Source organism: Sminthopsis crassicaudata, chromosome 2, assembly GCF_048593235.1.
Source record: "Sminthopsis crassicaudata isolate SCR6 chromosome 2, ASM4859323v1, whole genome shotgun sequence".
Taxonomy (NCBI): Eukaryota; Metazoa; Chordata; class Mammalia; order Dasyuromorphia; family Dasyuridae; genus Sminthopsis; species Sminthopsis crassicaudata.
Genome location: NC_133618.1, coordinates 281,406,147 through 281,427,231, shown reverse-complemented (window position 1 = coordinate 281,427,231; position 21,085 = coordinate 281,406,147). Strand labels below are relative to the sequence as shown.

The following is a 21,085-nucleotide window of genomic DNA, read 5'->3' as shown; positions in this document are numbered from 1 at the left end:
GCACATAAATAATTATCATGTATTTTATATATGCACATATAAATTATCAAGTCATTTATAAGTCCTGAGGCAACTTTTTAAGATTACAAATTGCACAGCAGTTTACATATGCATTAACAGAGGGAATATCCTTACCTGAAGTGACCCAAACCAAGGAAATCCAAAGCCTATACAAAATATAACAAAACAAATGCATGCATTAATCCCATAGAAGAGCATACTTAGTAGGAACCTTTAAATTTTTCTAATCTAAACCTCTTATTTTACAAATAAAGAAACTGAGGGCAAAGACAAAAGAGGATTGGTACCTTCTTACAAAAGTAGCAAAGAGCCAAGGTGAGAATTCAGGTCTCATAACATACCACCTAGTGATTTTTCTATTATATCTCACTGTCAATCAATTGAATGTGGACTGAATTGTGATATGGATACAGAAATAACATGGCTTTTCTAATGCTAAGCTAACTAGGCTCAAGATTATAAGTGGATAGCTCCATACAGCCACAAACTAGTCTCCTGACCATTTTCTATTTGTTCCACATACTGAGTATCGATTCGGCTTGACAGTGTCCAAACTATGGACAAAATAGTGTTTCAACATATTTCTGTGCTATCATATTGATTCTTCCAAGAAGTAATTCCCAGCATATTGGACTTTTACTGTTATCCAGATAACCATCTATAGCTATTCAGGAAGTAGAGACTGTTACAGAAAGTACAATATCTCTATTTTTCATTCTTTATCCAGACTTATGATAGCTTTCACACAATACAAGTATTGAGATCAGGGATTTCCAACCCTCCTTTGTTTGACTGTTACCTCATTAGTTCCATAATATATCGGGCCTTTTCTTGCCCCAAATAATACATGGATCTGAGCAACTACAACATTAGCATCTAAAATAGAAATAGAATTTTAAGCCATATAAGTATCTTAATTATCTAACTCTGCTAGCCATGATATTTGGAGAATGACTGATATAATGCTTTAAATTCTATAAAATGGCTTTTCATACAATTAAAAAAAAATCAAATTAAAAACTCAAAAATATATTTACTGCAAATCATCTCCAATACCTCATCATGTGTTTAAATTTAAATGTCACAGAAACTACAGAATAGTTCACTAAACATACATTACTAGAAATTCTAATTTTGTGCAATTAATCTTATAGTACATTCAATGCTTCTTGGCAGAGTATTTGCAAAGATCAAACTATGACTGTTTACTTCTGTATCTTTAAGTTTCATTTACAAAGTATTGTTTACCTGGAAAAAATTTTCAAAAAAACAATTATTTTAGTCAAGTAATTTGTACAGGCCTTTAATTCTCAGTTAGGAAAGAAGGTATCTGTCTAATTTGAACAGGAATGAGAAGGGTGCTTCTGACCCTGAGTTGAAATTTTTCCATCTGCTAAAATAACAGTAAATAAATGGTTGTTGTTAAATTTTGAAATAAACCCATTTCATCTTGCTGTCACTTTGGTTTTTTTCCTCCCATTTTTGTCTTTCTCTAGTTCCTGTAGATTCTAAAATGACCTAGTAACTGAAAAACTTTATGAGAAAACAAAAGTTTTCCATTTAAGTAAGACTTTGAAAAAATGTATCACTTTCCTATGATTTTAAGAAAGCTGAGGAACAAGTTGTTCAGAGGTCTTTGTGATCCTATTTCGAGTTTTCTTGGCAATCATGCTGGAAGGGTTTGCCATTTTCTTCTCCAGCTTTTTTATAAGCTGGACCTGAGGTAAACAGGATTAAGTGACTTGCTCAGGGACACATAGTTAATGTCTGAAGACACATTTGAACTCAGGAAGATGAGTACTCTTCACTAGAGGCCAGACATCCATTGCGCCACCTGGCTGCTCTTGAAATAGCATAACTTTCATAAATTTATTATATTTTTAGTTTTGTCTAGAATATTTATTGGGTCTATTTTAAACTATGTTGAAGCTCAGTTCATGAAATTTTACGCCTTTTAAAAAATACTGCTACAATACAGTTGTGTTTTGCTACTTCCATCCACATCTATTAAATCAAATTCTTTTTCCTTTCTCAGTTTTCTACAAACCTCCTGGCCTCCAGTTATTTTATGTTCATGTACAAGTGACTTCTATTTGTGAAAATTATATATATATATATATATATATATATATATATATATATATACATATATTATATATATATATGTATATATGCATGTATGTATTTTTCTTTTTCTTTTTGAAAATAGAAAGCCACACAGATGCATTTTTCTCTAGTTATTCCTTTTAAAAAATCCCAAAAAATGTCATACAGAACCGTCATATGAAGTGAAGACCAAGAAGTTAGTAATTATTACTAACTTTGCAATGATTGTTACATAACAAGATTGAACTGTTAAGTCTCCAATCCAACCACTTTTCATTCTGTAAAGTAAAAAAGTAAAACAAAAACAAATCCAATATTGTTCCTATATTAGTTGATAATAATCAAACTTGAAGAAACTGATCAAATTAAAGCATATTTATGTAAGTATTTTGAGGTTTGAAAAATACCTAAAATAAGTTCTCATTTGATCTTCACCATAATCCTAAAGGGTAGATATCATTACTGTACCTATTTTATAGATGAGGAACCTCAGACTAGGAACGATTAAGCAATTTAACCAAAGTAGCATAGCCAGTGCCTAAAGCAGAGTATTAATTCAGGTTTTTCTTACTCCAAGTCTAGTGCTCTATCCTATGCCATCTTGCTGCCAATGTCTTGATTATTTAAAAGTGTAATCCCTAGCTGTCTGTAAATAGCTTAAGTCACTTGTCAAGGGTCACACAGTCATGTTGTCTCTTACTCTCTTTCACACACACACACATACACACACACACACACACACACACACACACACACACACACAGTTTGACTTTCCTATACCACAATGTGTGGTCACCCACCCATCCATTAAGCCACGGAGATACCTGGGAGAGAGAGGATGATTCACAAATGGAGTCTCTGTGCCTTAGGAGTTGTAGATAAGGAGGATTTATTCATCTTTTCATTCACTATTGTATTAAATTTCCTTCCTCTGGTTATCCACTGCTCTTTGCTGAACATTAAGATCATAATATTAATGACCTGTTGATCTAATTGCCCATAGCAGAGATATAACAACAATTAGAATCAGTTTCAAATCCTTGGCTTTCAGATGGGATTATATTTTTTTTTATCAATTAGTAGAGCAATATCTCTATTGCTCTTGAAGTCCTTGCAGTAATATTTTGATTTTTAAATTCATCAGTGGTTGATTAGACAATATCCTTCCTTTTTATAACTAAATAGGCCATTGCAGGGCAGTTAAGCAGTTAGAGCACTGAACTTGGAATAAGGAAAACTCATTTTCCCGAGTTCATATCTTGCCTCAGACAAATTAGTTAGTAGTTGTGTGACCCTGGGAAGTCACTTAACTCTATTTGCCTCCATTTCTTCACCTGTAAAATTATCTGAAAAGAAAATGATAAACCATTGCAATGTCTTTGTCAAGAAAATACCAAAGTGGGTCACAAAGGGTCAGACATAACTGCAAATGACTGATGAACAAGAAAATAGGCCTCTCCTTTAGTGAACATCATCCAAACTCTATCTACTGAATTATTTAGATCAGTACATTTTCAATGCAATAAAATCATTTGTTAGTCTTTAAATGTAGCCTTATTTTCAAACTCAAAATATCATAGTTTTACAAGTTAATCATAAGTAAAAGTTCCTCTGCCTCAATTCTTTTTACTCCTCCCTTCCCTATCATGCTGTCTAAACAGAGACAGTAAAACTTTGATATTCTACAAATCCTTGGAAAAAGTTTATGAATCATTTCCCAGCTGTAAAAGGAATACATTTTATACCAAAGGTGCTTTTCTAGTGTCCATGAGCCAGAAGTATGAAGTATGAGCCAGAATACAGGCTGAGTGAAAAATCTATCATCATCAGTTCTGTTTGCCTGGCAACATGTTGTGAGCATTTTTATTCTTGTTTTTAATTTTCTTTCTTCTTTTCCTCTCTCATTTTTTTCCTTCCAAGTTCCTTTCCAAGCAAATATCTTTGGGTAAAAGTTTTCTGGTTATTTGCAGAGTAAACTTTTCCTCTATGTACTGCAAGTACTTGAAAAAGCATCTACTAGCATCTAATTTTTGCTGCTACTCGGGGGTTATTTAACATCATCTCCTATCTTTTTATTAATGTCTCAAGGATCATAACTTGATATATGGACAGGCTTATTATTCTGTTATAAAGATTCCCCAATACTTCACATCTTTTGCCATATTATTATTATTGCTTGTGTCAAAGAACCTGACATAATGACTTAGGGGTAAGCTAATGATAAAAATCCCATTCTCTGTTGTTATTCAGTCATATTCTGCTCTTAGTGATCCTATAGACCAGACAGTCCAAGGGGTTTTGTTGGGCAGGATACTACAACGGTTTGTTATTTCCTTCTTCAATGGATGAAGGCAAATAAAGATTAAATGTCTTGTCCAAGATCACACATAGTAAGCATTTGAGGTCAAATTTGAACTTGGGTTATTCCTGACTCCAGTCCCAGAGTTCTATTCACTGAGCTATCTCACTGCCTCACATTCTCTAGTTGTTTGCAATTATTCCATTTTCAAGGCAGTTTCACTCAATAAATATTTACATCATTTATTCATGTTTGATATGAAACTTGCTATCTTTCTCTTTCATTCATCTTTTGGATGCAACCTTCTTAACTTACAGTCTTCCCATTTTTATTTTAAATAAAGTTTTGTTTTTGTTTTTGTTTTTTCCTTTTAATCTACATATATATATATATATATATATTGTTTGCTTCCCAAGAAGATCAACTATAGAGTCTCAAGCTCAAATCAACTGCTAAACAATTGAATTGGCTTCCTTTAAGATATGGCTCAATGGCAAACGTCCCTTTCCTCCAGAAAGCTTTAACTTGTCCCCCACAGCTATTAGGGACTTCTCTCTAAGGCTATTTTCCATCTATAACATATTCTAGAGACAATGTATGTATCTATTTATATCTGCCCCATTAAAGGGTAAGCCCCCTAAGGGCAGGTACTGTATTTGTTTTTGCTTTATATCTCCAGTGTTTGTACACAATGTCTGGCACCGAATAAGCATTTAATAAAGCCTTGCTGATTGATTAATGCTTAAATCTTTCCACTAACAGCATATTGGTTTTTTTGGATGTATTTTTTCCTTAGTTCTGTTAATTCTTCCATCAACACCTCTTCAAATTTATTGATCTCTGACCCTATCTAGTCTGTACTGCTGAACCCTTTTGAAGCAGATCTGCTTGAGGAAACAGCCTGCAGAGAAAACAGTAGCATTTTCCAACAAGCTAGCTTAAGATTTCTCCTTCTTGGCCTTTTCTTATTCATATTTGCCCATTTCAGTATTTTGCTGCGCTTCTAGGCGTCATTCTCTGTCTCCATTCTTGAGACACAGGAGTGCTTCACATTATGCCTTGACAGAAAACTGTCACTTCCCTTTCAAAAGTATTCTAATATCTTAGGTTTTATAATAATAGCTAATATTTATATAGTACTTTAAGATCTGAACAGTGCTTTATATATGTTATGTTATTTTATTTGATACTCACAACATCCCTTTAGGTAGGTATGTTAATTAACTAGTAGTTAATAAGGAAAAAAAATAATCAAACAACGCTAGGGTTATGCAAGAAAGTATGTATAAATGTATGTATAACTCCAAATAATCTATTTCCCTGATTTTTTTCTCATGTATCTCAATGAGCTTTAAGTTCACTGAATCAATCATGTTGGTACTATGTGAGGGGGGGGGGAGTCAAATTAATCTTCAAAATTATTTGTTTTAAAATTTCAAAGCATTCTTTTTTTGAACAAACTATAGGTGTATAAGATAAAACAGTGGATGCTGGCAAATATTCAAGAAGAGAATCATTCAGTGACATCTAAAATTCAAACATCAACACAAGGAGTGAATTCAAGAATTTTTTTTTCTCCCATCAATCAGTAGTTTAGAAGCTTAGTCACAACAAAAGTCTAAGAATTAGCGTAGGGTACATATCAGAATTTTTCCTTTCCACCAAAAGATTTTGGACCAAAATACTGCACAGGATTGCACATTTACAAATCAAATGTTCATGTTTGCCAACATTTCTAAACTGCTTTATCAACTTCATGGCTTTTAACAAACCAGAGTCTTTTACAACTTTGGAAGATAACTTTTACAGAGGCAATTATAACTTCAGACAAGTACAAATGTTTTTGAGATTTGTCTAATGCCTGTTATTTACACGAATTCTTAGCTTCACAAACATTGAAATTTTATGACATTTCATGATGGTCCTAACTGCTATCTAATTAAAGTCTTTGTTTATTTCATCCAAACAGCTTACATTATGTGAGACAAAAAAAGGGAGAGCAAGAAACAACAGTATGTGGGTTTCCCTGCTGCCAAGTAACTTCAAGTGGTGTTGTCATTATTGGTTTTTAATGGTACAAAAATATTTGGTTAGCAGCATCAGAGTAATTCCTAGGAGGAATTTCACATTTTACTCCAGATGAATAAGAGTGTTGAATACATGTGAGCAAGACTAATCATTGCCTCAGCATCCACATATCATCAACACAAAGAGATAATTCTGCATTTGGAAGGGTATGCTCTACACAAAGCAAATATTTAAGAAGATGAAATTTCATTTTTGGAAACTCTCCAGAACATCACTGGTGAACCAAAAGGTACTCACTTCCTGCTTTTAACTGCTAATAGCCTTTTATATGACAACATCTCATTGCTTTTGTTCCACCCAAACAAGGTTTGGTCCCCCACTGACAGACACATATTCTCAAGGCTTTGATGGGTCACATTGTCACAGAAATCCTGATAATATCTCAGAAAGGATAAGCATGAGTAAAACAAAGGCAAACCTACCCATTCTCTTGCCTGTGTGATGGCTAGTGTCAGTTTTGCAAAGGCCAGACATAGCTTGTCCACTATAATGGTTTCTCAGTATCCTTCATAATACAGGGTGAAAGACAGAGAATTATTGACTTACTCATCAAATATATTTCAGGGGACATTCAGTCTCCTGTTTTATTTAGTGAAGTTGCTAGCAGAGTGGATATAGCCCTAAGTCTGGAATTTGAATTCAAATGTGACCTGAAACACATACTGGCTACATGACCCCAGGTTAAGTCATTTAACTGCTGCCTATCTCTGTTTCCTCAACTGTAAAATAAAGATAATAATATTATCTACCTTGCACAGATGTTCTAAGGATCAAGTAAGAAAATATCTGCAAAAAGTATTTAGCACAGTGACTGTGACATTATATAAATGGTTATTCCCCTTCCCTTTCCCTTATCCATCATATCTTTTATTATTATTATAGCTTATTTAATTAACAAAATTGTATTTCCTTCCCCTAACACTTACCCAATGATAAAAAAGAAAAACTATATAATGAATCTGCTTAACAAAGCAACATAAATTCCTCCACTGTCCATGTCCAAGTACATATGTGAACATAGGTATACATACTTCTGTATGTGTGTGTATATATGTATGTATATATGTATGTGCGTGTATATATATACTATGCACCCATATATATTTCTGAACCTTGAGATCATCTCTTGACAGGATGGTAGGTAACATATTTCATCAGTTCCCTAGAATCATGACTGGTCACTGTGTTGATATATTTTAAAGTTTTTGCTTTTCTGTTTCCTTTTATAATAGTGTTATGTAAATTGTTCTGTTTCTATTCACACTCTGAATCAGTTAATGCTAGTCTTTTTAATTTTTCTAAAATTGCCCTTTTTGTCATTTCTTGTAACACAATAGTATTCCGTTACATTCATGTGCCACTCAGTCATTGTTCAGTCATCATTCAGTTATTGGGCACCCCATCAGTTTCTAGTTCTGTGGCATTATAAAAAAGAGCTGCTAAAATATTTTTATACATATGGGTCCTTTTTTCTTTGGAGCATAGTTCTAATAATGGTATCAATGTATCACATTTAAGGCATCTTTCCCAAATATTAACACAGTACAGCTATATAATGCTTTTCAAAACTGTAATACAAGAAATTTATAAACATAGCTTCAATCTAAAATAACTTCATTGTAATAAAATATAAAGCATTAAATAGAACTTGTTGCCACCAATTCTATAACAATCTAGTTGAATACATGTCTAAATTAACTACAGGAAAGAAGAAAAGAAGAACACTATAATACATGATTCTCCCAATGTCTGACATTCCATCATCACAAAGTATTGCCTTTTTTTTAAAAAAAAGTTTCTTTGATATATTTTGTTTTGAAATCAGAAACATTTACAGATTACTCCCACTCCTTGAGAAGTCCTTTATAACAAAGTAAAACAATTAACCAAAACAAACAATACAGTGACCACATCTGAAAGTGCAAGCAACATTCCACATCTGTAGCATCACCCCCACCTTTCAATTTTTTTAAATCAACAGAAGTCTATTTTCTCTCCTCTTATACCAACTGCATTGGAAGAAAAAAAGGAAATAAATTTACTTTAACAAAAAAAAAATATATATATATATATGTATACTTCAATAAAACAATTCCCCTTATTGTATGTATAATAAAATATATATGTCTTATTCTGGATCCCAAATATGTTACTTCTCTGGAAAGAGGTATATAGAGCATGCTTCTTAATTGACCTTTTAGAATCACAGATAATCATTTTACTGATCACGATTCTTAAGCTTTCAAATTTCTTGTTTTTTTGGTTTTTTGTTTTTAAATGGGTCGTCATTATTGTACGAATTTTTCTCCTGCTTCTGTTTGTTTGGTTTTTAATAATAATAGCTAATATTTATATAGTGCTTACTATGTGACAGGAACTTTACTAAACACTATATAATTATTATCTCATTGGCTCTCATTTTTATCAATTACAGTTATCTTCAAAATAATGTATTTTTATACTATTGATGTTAAAGTATAAATTGTTCATCTGTCTCTGTTTACTTCACCATTCATCAATTCATCTAAGCCCACAGGTTTTTTAAATTATCTATTTCCTCATTTCTTATAACATAAAACTATTCCATCACACTCAGATACTAGAAGTTGCAAGCATACCTTATAATTTATTGCATTTCACGGATGCTGCTTTACAAATGGAAAATTGATGGCAACCTTATGCTGAACAAGTCTTATCAGCACCATTTTTCCAAACAACATGTGCTCACATCATTTCTCTATCATATTTTGATAGTTCTCTCAATATTTCAAATATTTTCATCATCATCATTATTATTATTATATGTTATTATTATATATCATGTTATTATTATATATTATATGTTATGATCTGTGATCAGTGACCTTTGATACTATTATTGTAATTATTTTGGGGCACCACAAACTGCATCCATAAAAAATGTGGAACTTAATTGATCGATGTTGTGTGTGTTCTTATTGCTCCAAGGACCTGACCCTTTCTCCATCTCTTTTCTTCTCCTCTAGTCTTCCTATTCCCAGAGACACAATAATATTGAAATTAAGCCAATTAATCACTGTACAATGGTCTCTACATATTCAAATGAAAGTACAGTCATAGATGCCATAAACTTCATTATTGTATCATTTTAAGGAATTGCCACATTCGTTCCAACCTTCAGCAACCTGATCAGTTAGAAAGCATCAAGAGAAGACCTTCTACAACCAAAATGATTATAATTGATTGAAAGCTTAGGTGATGATTACTTTTTTTAAAGCAATAAAGTATTTTTAATAGCTTTTTATTTTCAAAATACATGCAAACATAGTTTTCAACACTTATTCTTGAAAAACCTCATGTTGCAAATTTTCCCCGTCTTCCCCTTACCTCCACCTCCCTCCCCTAGACAGCAAATAATCCAATACATCTTAAACATCTACAATTCTTCTAGACATATTTTCACATTTATTATGTTGCACAAGAAAAATCATATCAAAAGGGAAAAAATGAAAAAAAAAAAAGTGAACAACCAAAAAGGTGAAAATACTATGTTGTTATCCATATTCAGTCCCCATAGGCCTCTTTCTGGATGCAGATGGTTCTCTCCATCATAAATTTATTGGAATTGGCCTGAATCATCTCACTGTTGAAAAAAGCCAAATGCATCATAGTTGATCATCACATAATCTTATTGTTGCTGTGCACAATGTCTTTTTGGTCCTACTCACTTCACTTAGTATCAGTTCACACAAGGCTCTTCAGGCAACTTAATAAAACTACAGTATGGTATAAATATAACATCTACATCCACTGCGAAACCCATAAGTGTATGTGACCTGCTTTATTGCAATATTCATTTTATTGTGATGCTCTGGAACCAAACATACATATCTCCGAGATATGCCTGAATTCATATCTTATTAAAAGTAATTAGAAGTAACCTAGTAAATTATGGTATTGGGTACCAAATCTGTTCATTATGTTAAGTTTAAGGTTCTTTTTCTTAATTGAAAGAAATTAATAGATATGTGGCTTGCCTATATATGAACAAGCAGCTATTTTTCTTCATTTCAATTCAGCTCCTCATTTATTAAGTACTTGTCTTGTGCAGACCACTAAGTGAGGTACAGGATTACAGTTTAAGAAAAGATATAGTCCCAGTCCTGATGAAAGGTACCATTTAATAGAAGGCTGTCATAAATAACAATATTGAAAAAAGTAATTCATAGCAAATATGTGACAATAGTAAAAGCAAAGAGCTATGCGAAATTCAAGAGGGAAACTATTATTAACTTATTGAAAGGAGAGAGCATTTGAATCTTGTTATTTATTGACCATTTTATAAAAAGAACTATTTATTAAACCTCCATATTAACTGTTTTCCAATAGCTTTCCCTTCTTAGTCAATAGCAGAATGTGCACACACAAACACATGTTTAATTTACTAATAACCTTAGCTTATTTTTTTCCTGTGGCAGTTGGGATTAAGTGACTTGCCCAGAGTCACACAGTTAGGAAGTGTTAAGTTTCTGAGGCCAGATTTGAACTCTGGTCCTCCTGAATTCAAGGCTGGTGCTCTATCCACTGCGCCACCTAGCTGCCCTAAGCCTTAGCTTTTTATCAGAATTAAGACTTAAATAAAGTAGATGTTCAAATATGATAGCAAAAGATGACTCAAAGCAAAAGGCACATACAAGTGTGTGCCTATCTAGCCACCCACAAGATCCCACATAGAAAAATATATAGAAAACATCCTATTATTATCTATATAGAAGTATTCTATATTCTACAAGTAGAATATTTAACAAGCTGGAAAAATAACCAAAAGCATTTAACAAAGAAGGAAACTGAGTCCAAGAAAGCTTTAAAATATGTCTATGTTCACCTAGGAATAAAAAGCAAGGATATGTTTCCAACCTAGGTCTTCTAACTCCAAGATTAATGCTTTTTTACCACTACATCATCTTCCTATAACCAAGTATTTATTACTAAGGGTTCTATTTCTTTCTTGGGATTTGGAACTAAGAACTATCATGAAGCCCAACTATTGCCTCTATACAATATGACAGTGAAATATAGAAATTTAATTTGTTTTAAAGATTAAAAATGTAAACAATGTTTTCTGTACACTATACTTAAAACACAAAATTAATATATACATATTATTTTTATGTTTCTGAATACATGATGATGCCCTTCCTTCATTTCAGCCTGGGAGTCAGCAACATCTGGTTATTTATTTTTCCCATAACACAAGGCATAAAAGAAATGCAGCAGCTAACATCTAGATGTCTCCTCATTTTCCCCTCCCTACATCAATCCAGAAGACCTTGAAATTCTTAAAGGCTATAGGTAAGAAGATAAGGTATGCTTAGCAACTCACAACCATTGCAAGAGTGTTATTTCCAAGCCAATAATGTCCCAATGATCTGAGAAATGCTAGTCGATTGGTGTGATTCAAAAATATTACTGCTGAGTATCTGAATGAGGAATGTAAAGCATTAAGTATTTTTTACTTTAAGAGCGACCTATGGAGGAAGGAGGAGGAACTGGGTACCAAGAGGTAAGAGACTAAGTCAGATTCAAAAATATATAATAGCCCTAAACTTAGGAGAAACTGAAACTTTCAATGTGAGAAATACAAATGAGTGACAAATGGATATGCAACATATTAACACTACCTTTGTTTAAGAGCTTTGTTTGGAGACATTTCATGTAGTCATAGCTTTAGTTACTTTTTATACTTAAAAATTTTAATTACTTAAATATTAAATACATTTTAAATGCTATAAGTTACACTTAATTCACCTTTATTATTCAAAGAATGAATTCTGGAATGCAAATTTTGTTGTAGTTACACATGTAAAGGGAGTAAATGTAAACAGTCAACACATGTAAATAGATAGAAAAATAAACAGGCCTTCAAGTTTGGGTGACCAGGAGTTCAAATTCCACTTCTGATTGAAAACTGGCAGTATGACTTGAAAAAAAACCACTTACCTGCTCAGTACTTCCAGGGAATAATTAGAGAATAGATGTTAATTATCATTAGTAGGGGAAGTTTCCTTACCCAGGAATTGCCTAACACTACCAAAGCCAGAATCTTACCCTCAAAAAGAAAAAAAAAATAATTAAAATTTTAAAAATTTAGAAAAAATCTTATCACTTTACAATGGGGATCATATATTTTAAGTGAGTTACCCAATGTCAAACAATAAAAAGTAAAAGAGCTGAGATTTGAACTTATAGCATCTGGCTAAAAATCTGGCATGCTTTCCCTTATACATACTGCTCTTATGTATTCATTCATTCATTTATTCAAATAAATATTTATTAGCATACCTGCTTTGTGTGATTCATGTGTTAAAGGGTACTGTTCAGGGTTTTATTTTGGTGGTGTTAGTGGTGGTTGTTGTTTTTGCTGAGACAATTGGGGTTAAGTATCTTGCCCAGGGTCACACAGCCAGGAAGTGTTAAGTGTCCCAGATATGAACTCGGGTCCTCCTGACTTCAAGGCTTGGTGCGCTATCCACTGTTCCACCTAGATGCCCCAATGCTGTTCAATTATGTTTAACTCCACCAGAGTGGTTTGCCATTTCTTCCTTTAAGATTTAAATATCCAGCTCATGAGGAAACTGAGGCAAACAGTATTTAATGATTTGCCCTGGGTTACCAGCTGGTAAGTATCTAACGTTGAATTTGAGTTCAGGAAAATTAGTTTCTTACTCCAGAACTGCCATTCTATCCATTGTGCCAACCAGCTAAAAATAACTTCACAATTATTATGCTGCTGATGACCACATACCTCACCTGATCCCAAATCCATCAGCAGTTTTATACAATCAGCTGTACAAATACAATTAACATAAAATAATTCATAAAACTTCTTGGCCAGTGATACAAAATCATAAACTAAGTGTAGTTTTATGGAGCAAGTATTTCATTTTTATTAAAATTTTCATATCCTTACTTATAGATATCACTTAGAATAAGGTCATTTTGTTTTGTGGCTAACTTCTGGATAATTAACTGGTATAGAAGTTTATCAATTCTTTAACATACAAATGCACTCAATTTCATTAGATACAGCAACACAGAACTGCCTAGTAGACAAAGAGCTGAAATTGGAGTCAAGAAAGACCCTGCTTTGAAACGAGCATTTCATATCTGGCAGCTGTACAACTATTTGTAGGTCATTAAGATGGAAGTGCTGACCTCATATAATTGTGAGGTTCAAATGAATAATGAGTTTAAGGTATTATATAAATTCAGGCATTATTCAATTCAGTGGGCAGTTTGGTGGCACAATGTATACAACGCCAGGTCTGGATTCAGGAAAAATAGCCTCAGACACTCACTAGCTGTATGACTCTGGGTAAGTAACTTAACCCATTTGCCTCAGTTTCCTCATCTATGAAATAAGCTGGCGAAGGAAATGGCAAATAACTCTAGTTTCTTTGCCAAGAAAATCCAAAATAGGGTCATGAGAAATTAGACAAGACTGAAATGACTGAACAACAAATCACAAAAGACCTAAAATTATTATTCCCTAAGAATCATTAAATGAAATGCAAATTTTTGTATATCATTGTTAAACAAAGGATCAGCAGAATTCAGAGACAATTATATATATATATGCAGAGAAAATTATGTTTATGCACATATATATACACATATATGTATATATTCATATATAAACATATATATGACTATATACACATACAATTAAAAATGAAAAACACGTATTCAGGCTTCCAACTTCAGAATTAGTTAAAAATTTATTGCTTTTAATCTCTGAAAGGTACTTCTCTGAATCAGTCAGCTATCTGAAACAATAGAAAGTTATGGAACACTAACAAATTCAATTAGTATAGTGAGAAATAACTAAAGATCTTATAAGGGGAGGGGAAAAAACAACACATAATTCCACCACTACGGGAAAGAAAATAAAAAATGAGTTAAATAAAAAACAACATAAGGACTTGATAACACGCATTTTGATTAATAACTTTCTCTTTTTCCAACCCTTAAAACCTAGTCTCTAACCTTTGTTTCTCCTATGAGAAAAAATGCTTCCAATTAAAATCTTGCTCTTATAGTTCACATAATTAAAGATGTGTAAGTATCTACTTTGGAGACATATACTAGAATTCTTTGGCTGTTACACTTTAGCTCAAGTAATTTGATGAAGAATAGCTCAGTTTTCATACCAAAAAGGTGACAGTCAAAATGAACAGGTAGTCATTTTAATTATATCACACCATCCCAACTTAATACTACTTGTAAAAACAACAAAATCACCGTACTTCCTTGTCTTGATATGTACAGTGGAAAGGTAGAAAAAACCCAAGATTTTTCTTCATCTTGAATTCTATTATATTCTTCCTTCAAAATAATCCCTTCTCAGTTTTCTTATAATGGGCTCCTTTGAAACTAGAAAGTAACAGTATATCAAAGTAAGCCAACTACTCTTTTTCCTTCCTAAACCAATAAGCATTCCCAGCAGTTAAAACATGTCTATATAAAGCTGACCATCAAGGTCATATACTTGAGAAAAATAGCAAAAAAGATAAATTGGTTTTCATCTTCCATAGCCAACAAAACCTTGAATTGTTCCTTCCAAAGAGAAGGTATTAATAATACCATGCAACCTTATGAATTGTTTAAAAGAAAATGCAAGTCCGGAATTATCACTGAAATTAAAAGGAGGGAATGGGAAGACCAGAATTTATCTCTGACACATTTTGTCTGTGTGACTATGGGCAAGTCATTTAACCTTTTAGTGCTAATCTGCATTGGTGGAGAGATCCTTATATCTGTTTATGTGGGATCCTCATACTTTTTTACTCCTTCTACTATATGGTAAGTTCCTCGAGAGTAGTTGACTGTATCTTATCCCCATTTTACAGATTAAAAAAAAAAAAATAAGGCTGGGAAAGATTAAGCCCAGGATCACAAGTTTACTAAGAGGGTTTTATTCTATCAATGAAACCACACAGATTTACAATAAATCAAGGAATAACCTCCTGCCAACATAATCTGCTTCCCTTCAGAACAACAACAAAAACACAATCCATAACATAATCTAATGAGTTTAGTAGATAATTATAAAACTTTTAGGTACAAATAAATGACTCCAAATTATTGTCTATGGTCAAACAACAAATGTGTTGTTTAAAGACTGCTGGGCTGGTAATTGGGAAATTTGCCAGTTGGCTACCACCTTCCAGAAGGCACAGACTGTGAAAATTTAGGATTACCTCCATGACTGAATAGGGTATCAGAATAATCCTAGGTGAAGTACCCAGGCTATACTGTATAATAGGAGTCATTCTACACTATAAAAAGGAGCCATTCCCTACTTTTAATGCATTTCAATTAGTAACCTTCTCTTTTTCCAACCCTGAAAACCTAGCTTCTAACCTTTGCTTGGTGATAATACTGTTGCCTATACTGATGAGAATAAATATAAAGCATAATAATACTATTAATTCTGAAATTTAAAGTCAAAGACACTTGAACCTTTCTAAAGGATGAAGTAGCTCACAGGGTTCTCATATAGGGATCAAAGTAAATTTTTGCAAAACATAAAGAAATAAAAGGGCTGCATAAATGCTAGCTATTATTTAACTGGACTGATTTCACTGGCGTAGGATCCTTATGCTTTTTTACTCCTCCTACTACATTGTAAGTTCCTTGAGAGTAGTTGACTGAATCTTGTCCCCATTTTACACATTTAAAATAAAATAAGGCTAGGAAAGATTAAGCCCAGAATCACAAGTCTACTAAGTTCGTGAAGTAAAATTCAAACTTCATTCTTAAGTAAGCACTCTATCCACTACACCATCCATTTGCTACATAACTTCACCATTAACTTAAAAAGCAGAGTGAAAGAAGTTGCCTAAGCAAGGGCAAAGTGCTTTGAGATTCTGAGAAGAAAAAGAGCATTTATATCTGAAGAGAAGGCTCAGGAAAAATTTTCAAGAAAAGTTGGACCTGAAGTTGAGATGTGATAGATGACCCTTTAAAAGGAAGAACTGTAGAATAGGAGGATTATTCCAAGCAGAGGGAATATCATGCACTAAATGTTTCTACCTCTTAAGCCTTCTAGCTAAATAGTCTTCATTCCTTTAATAGATCTTCATGGTATGATCTCCAGGTCCTTCACTGCCCTGACCTCTCAAAATGTTATATACAATTTTGCAATATATGGGTAGATGGCCTATTTTCTCTTCTTAGTTCTGAATTGTATACAAATAATTTCCAAACATTCTCCAACACTAAACTTTCTCAAACTATTCAAATACAGAGTATCCTAAAAAACTTAATGGAGTTTTAAGTTATTACTTAAAGTTTTAATTGTTTAAAATACTTAAAGCTTAAAGCTGCCCTAAAAGATTTTGGGATACCTCTATACAGTACTACACCTGGGATATTTCTAACTCAAATCTCCTCCAAAAGTCTAAAGCTAAATAAGTTTAGAAAGGCTGCATGTGGAGCAGCTAAGTGGTCCAATGGTTAGAGCACCAGCCCTAAAGTCAGGGGGACATAAGTTCAAATCTGGTCTCAGACACTTAACACTTCCTATCTGTGTGACTCTGGTTAAGTCACTTAAACCCAACTGCCTAAGCTAAATAAATAAATAATAAAATAGAAAGGCAGCATGTGGCTTTAGATGAAGTTGAAATTAGGAAAAACTAGGTCCAAATCCTACCTCAGAGTATTTACTAAATAAGTAACCACATGCAAGTCATTTAATTTCTTCAAGCTTTGGTTTCTTCATTTGAAAAAGTTAAGTATTCAACTAGTGGGCTCTAAAGTCTAATCCATTTCTAAGACTATAGTCCTATAATAATTTTTAAATCATTATCTTTAACCTTGAGAACTCTAACTCCATTCCATTTATTCCACTGTATCTGGAGATTTTGCCCATTTATCATCAACCAGACACCCAATCCTGAATATTTTTCTGTAATATTCTCAAGTTTTAACTAGTTTATAACTGAACTAAGGGAATAGCTTCTTTGCTGGATCCCTTGCCTTTAGATTCTCTCTACTCTAATGCAGAATGAAACACATCACCTTCAAGATTACTTCTGGTCAGGTCACATCTGAATTCAGAAAGGTTTTAAGTAACTCTCAATTGTCCCTGGACAATTAGCCAGTGATTTCATCTCTTCCTTCCATGTTCTAAAGTCTGCTCCAATCAATCAAACTGGAAAAGTGCTTTTTCTAAACCTTCTCATCTCACCTCACATGCTAGTCTGTTAGTCCCTTTTTTCTTTGAAACATCAAAAAGTCTATTCAGATTATCCCAACAAGGTTTAATAATTTTCCTCACTCGATCTGTTCCAGAAGACCTTTGAGATTAATATTTTTCTCTAAACATACCCAATCTCAATGCAATTGATTGTACAATTAATCGATAAACATTTGCTAATCACTTATGTTTGTTGTTTCTATTTTTAGTATGATTTTTTTGGTTTATGTCCTTACTGTCCATTCCCATCGAACTTACTTTTAGAGTAAGATTGAACACGTTCGGAAGGGTTCTTGGAGTGCTTTAGTCCTCTGTCTACAACAAATATGCCACAATATTGATTATATATTATACTGATAATAATGTGGCTTTGAGAAATGTAATAAATTTTACCGTGTTTACCATATGTCTTTCACAACTTTTTAGATTGTCTCCCCTTCTCCCCCAATAAAACATACACATCTTATGCACATATATGCTTATTTCTAGATCTTTCCTGTTCTATGGCTGTATGACCCCTAGAATTTGGTCAATTCTGGACCAAGATGGTTCACAGAGAGTGATTCAAGGATCTTTAAGTCATCTTTCAGAAGTTACTTGACAATTCTCCTGGGTGAAATTCAGCACCAACTCTTTTAGGAAACCCCTCCACCTCCAACATCCTTGGCTGTTTAGATTAAGGCGGCTGGCGCCTCCCGTTCCCAGCCTCTTTTCACTTTTATCACCTCTTCCATATAACACCCATATGGATAAGTAGTGGGACAACCTGGAATCCATTGACTAGCTGTATTTAAAAAAAACAAAACAAAAAAAAAAAAAAAAAACAAACTGGGGGAGGGAGTAGCCTTCCTGGCAGCAGTATCAGCAGTTACTCTCCAGCTTTCAACTCCAAGCACAACCAAGACGTGAGCTGTCCCGAGGTAAAGTTCTCCACCCTTGGGGAGAATAGTATAAAGTTTTCTTATCCTCACTCAGACCCAGATCGTGTAAATGGAGGTGATGACATTTCAAACTTTATCAACAGAAAATATATTATCTAACGGTTCAGAAGGGGGGGCGCGGAGAGTGCCAGGTTGAGGGGAGGTCGGAGTTGTTATCACAGCTGGACTGTCCCGCCACTTCAGCCTTATCTGACAGGTGAGAAATTCCTCATCTCCTCCCTTCCCAGCTCAGGAAAACAAAAGTGCTCCGCACCATTCTTAACTCCTAGGCTCTAATTTAAAAGCTAAAGCGGGGTCTGAGGAAAAAGTGGAGGGTGGTTTCTGAAAAACGCTCGGAGGTCATCCCTTGGGGAACTCTTCCTAGAGGTGAGTTAGAGGTGGTGGCAGAGATGCTTCCTGAAGGGACAAAAGGCTCGGGATGGATGGAGAGGAAGGAGATAAAATCGTGAAAACGGTGAAGGAAGAGTGTGGGTGAAGGGGTCTCTTCTTAAGGGGGGGTACAAACATCAAGAGAGGAAAAAAGAGACACGGCAGCAAGCAATGGGAGGGCAGATGAAAGGCGATCTAGAGTGAGGTTCTGGATGCAGGGGCTGAATACATCTCTCGGTCAATGTCCACACCCTCCCAGACCCCATAAGCAGGGCTCCTTATCTGACCCCGACGAGAAAGACACTTAACGAGGGGGCGAAGTGGCAGCGGCAGAGGACCAAAAGAAAAGTGACCAGGGGAGAGTTCGGGGAGCGCCCCCTATGCAAACGGGGACCCCAGAGAGCGGGCCGCCTTACCTTCTGGTCGACTATGGAGCAAGCCATCTCCCGGACGTGAGCCAAGCTGTAGTCTCCCGAGGAGTCCTGCAGCAGCAGCACAGGCTCCCGGCTCAGCCCGATCTGGAGATGAAAGGAGATGCCTCCGGCCGGAGCCAGAGCCGGAGTCAGGCTCGGGGTCGGTACCGGGACCGGCCCCTGCACCAGAGCGGACGCCGCCGCCGCCGCCGCCGCCGCCGCCACGGGCAGCAAAGGGCTGGGCGGCCGGATGACCGGAGGAGCGCTCATCTGAAACTGCCCCCGGGGGTGGAGGTGTGTCAGACGGAGGGAGACGGGAGAGAGGGGAGCCACGGAAGAGTGGGCAGGAGGGAGAAGAGAGCACCACAGAGGGGGAGCGGGCGAAAAGGGAGAAGAAAAGGCAGAAGGGAGGGAGAAGGGGAGAACGAGGTGAAAAGTTTTGCAGCTGGAGAGCGAGGCGCTCCTCGCAGAGCCTCGGCGGAAAATAAAAAACTTTCCGGAAAAGTCCCGCGGCCAGAGGAGGGAGGGGAGATGAGGTTCGGGACGGGAGGGGGAGCAGGGGAAAATGGCCGAGACCAGGAGGAGGATACGGCCAGGAAAAGGCAACCGAGGGAGCCCGGGCCCGGCCAGCCAGGGAGCAGGGGGTGGGGAGGCCGCCACCTCCAGCGCCGCCAAGATGTAGCCGCGCTAGTGGACTGGAAGCGGCGGGTCAGCTCGGCGCACGGAGCCGGGGGCGGAGGGGCGGAGGAGTCCAAGCCGGGGGGGGAGAGGTGGAACACGGCGGGGAGGGCGGGGAAGGAAGGAACCGAGGGGCGGGCGCAGCCGAAGCCACCACCCAGTGGGCGCGGGAGCCGCACGATCCCCACTGGGGAAGTCTGAGGAGTCCGAGTTCGTTAGGACCCGCGGCGCCTCCTTTCGCCGTCAGGGACTTTTCCTCCGGCCCCGGCGTCCGGGGAGCCGCTGCTCGGGAGAGAAGGGTGGGCTTCCAGGGGGCTGCAGACGTCCCTCTGTCCCCGAGGGAGCAGAATGTCCCCGGGAGCCCCGCTAATGTTAAAATGCCCTGCTATCCTAGCCCATATCCCCCTCAGTGACCGCAGCGCCTTTGGCTCTCCTGTGGCGTTTCGTTGGCCTTGCCCTGAGCCTCCCCTACCACTTCCAGGACCCCAGAGGAAAAGTATTGACCCCGCGCTGGACCCGGGAGTACCCCGCGGCGCCCTCGGCTTCAGAACCGCCTACATCCTAGTAGGCGCCTTAGGGGAGGGTGGGGACCGGGGTGGGGGGGGGCTGCAGCCACCACTGCGCTCCCTTTTCTCAGGCACCTCCTGGCAGTCTGCCCATCGGGGTGGGAAGCCAATCTGCCAGGAATTGTATTTAAACCTGTCACTACCTTTTTTCTCCCCGCCACCACATACATACAACCCAGCCCCACCCGCTACCTCCACCCTGGCGGCAGCATCCCCCCACCCCCACCTCAGTCTCCCCAGGCGCCAGGCAAAAACCTGGGAGGGGGGAGGGGGATGGGTGTCTCTCCTTCAAAAAGGGCCTCTCCCAGAGGGCTGGCGGGAGAGGGGCCGTGCGAAGCCTTTCTTCTACAATTCATGTTCCGGGG

At 36.4% G+C, this 21,085-nt stretch overlaps 1 protein-coding gene across 2 annotated transcripts in view; it reads right to left on the bottom strand.

The window, feature by feature from the left end:
* Positions 1–19,888, bottom strand: part of PRKD1 (protein kinase D1) — a 397,745-nt gene extending 377,857 nt beyond the window's left edge. For both annotated transcript variants that reach the window (XM_074289587.1, XM_074289589.1), the window contains exon 1: positions 19,480–19,888. In XM_074289587.1, coding sequence (XP_074145688.1) covers positions 19,480–19,746 — 267 coding nt within the window. In that variant the 5' untranslated portion in view covers positions 19,747–19,888. The remainder of the gene's footprint in view (positions 1–19,479) is intronic.
* Between the last annotated feature and the right edge of the window lie 1,197 nt (positions 19,889–21,085).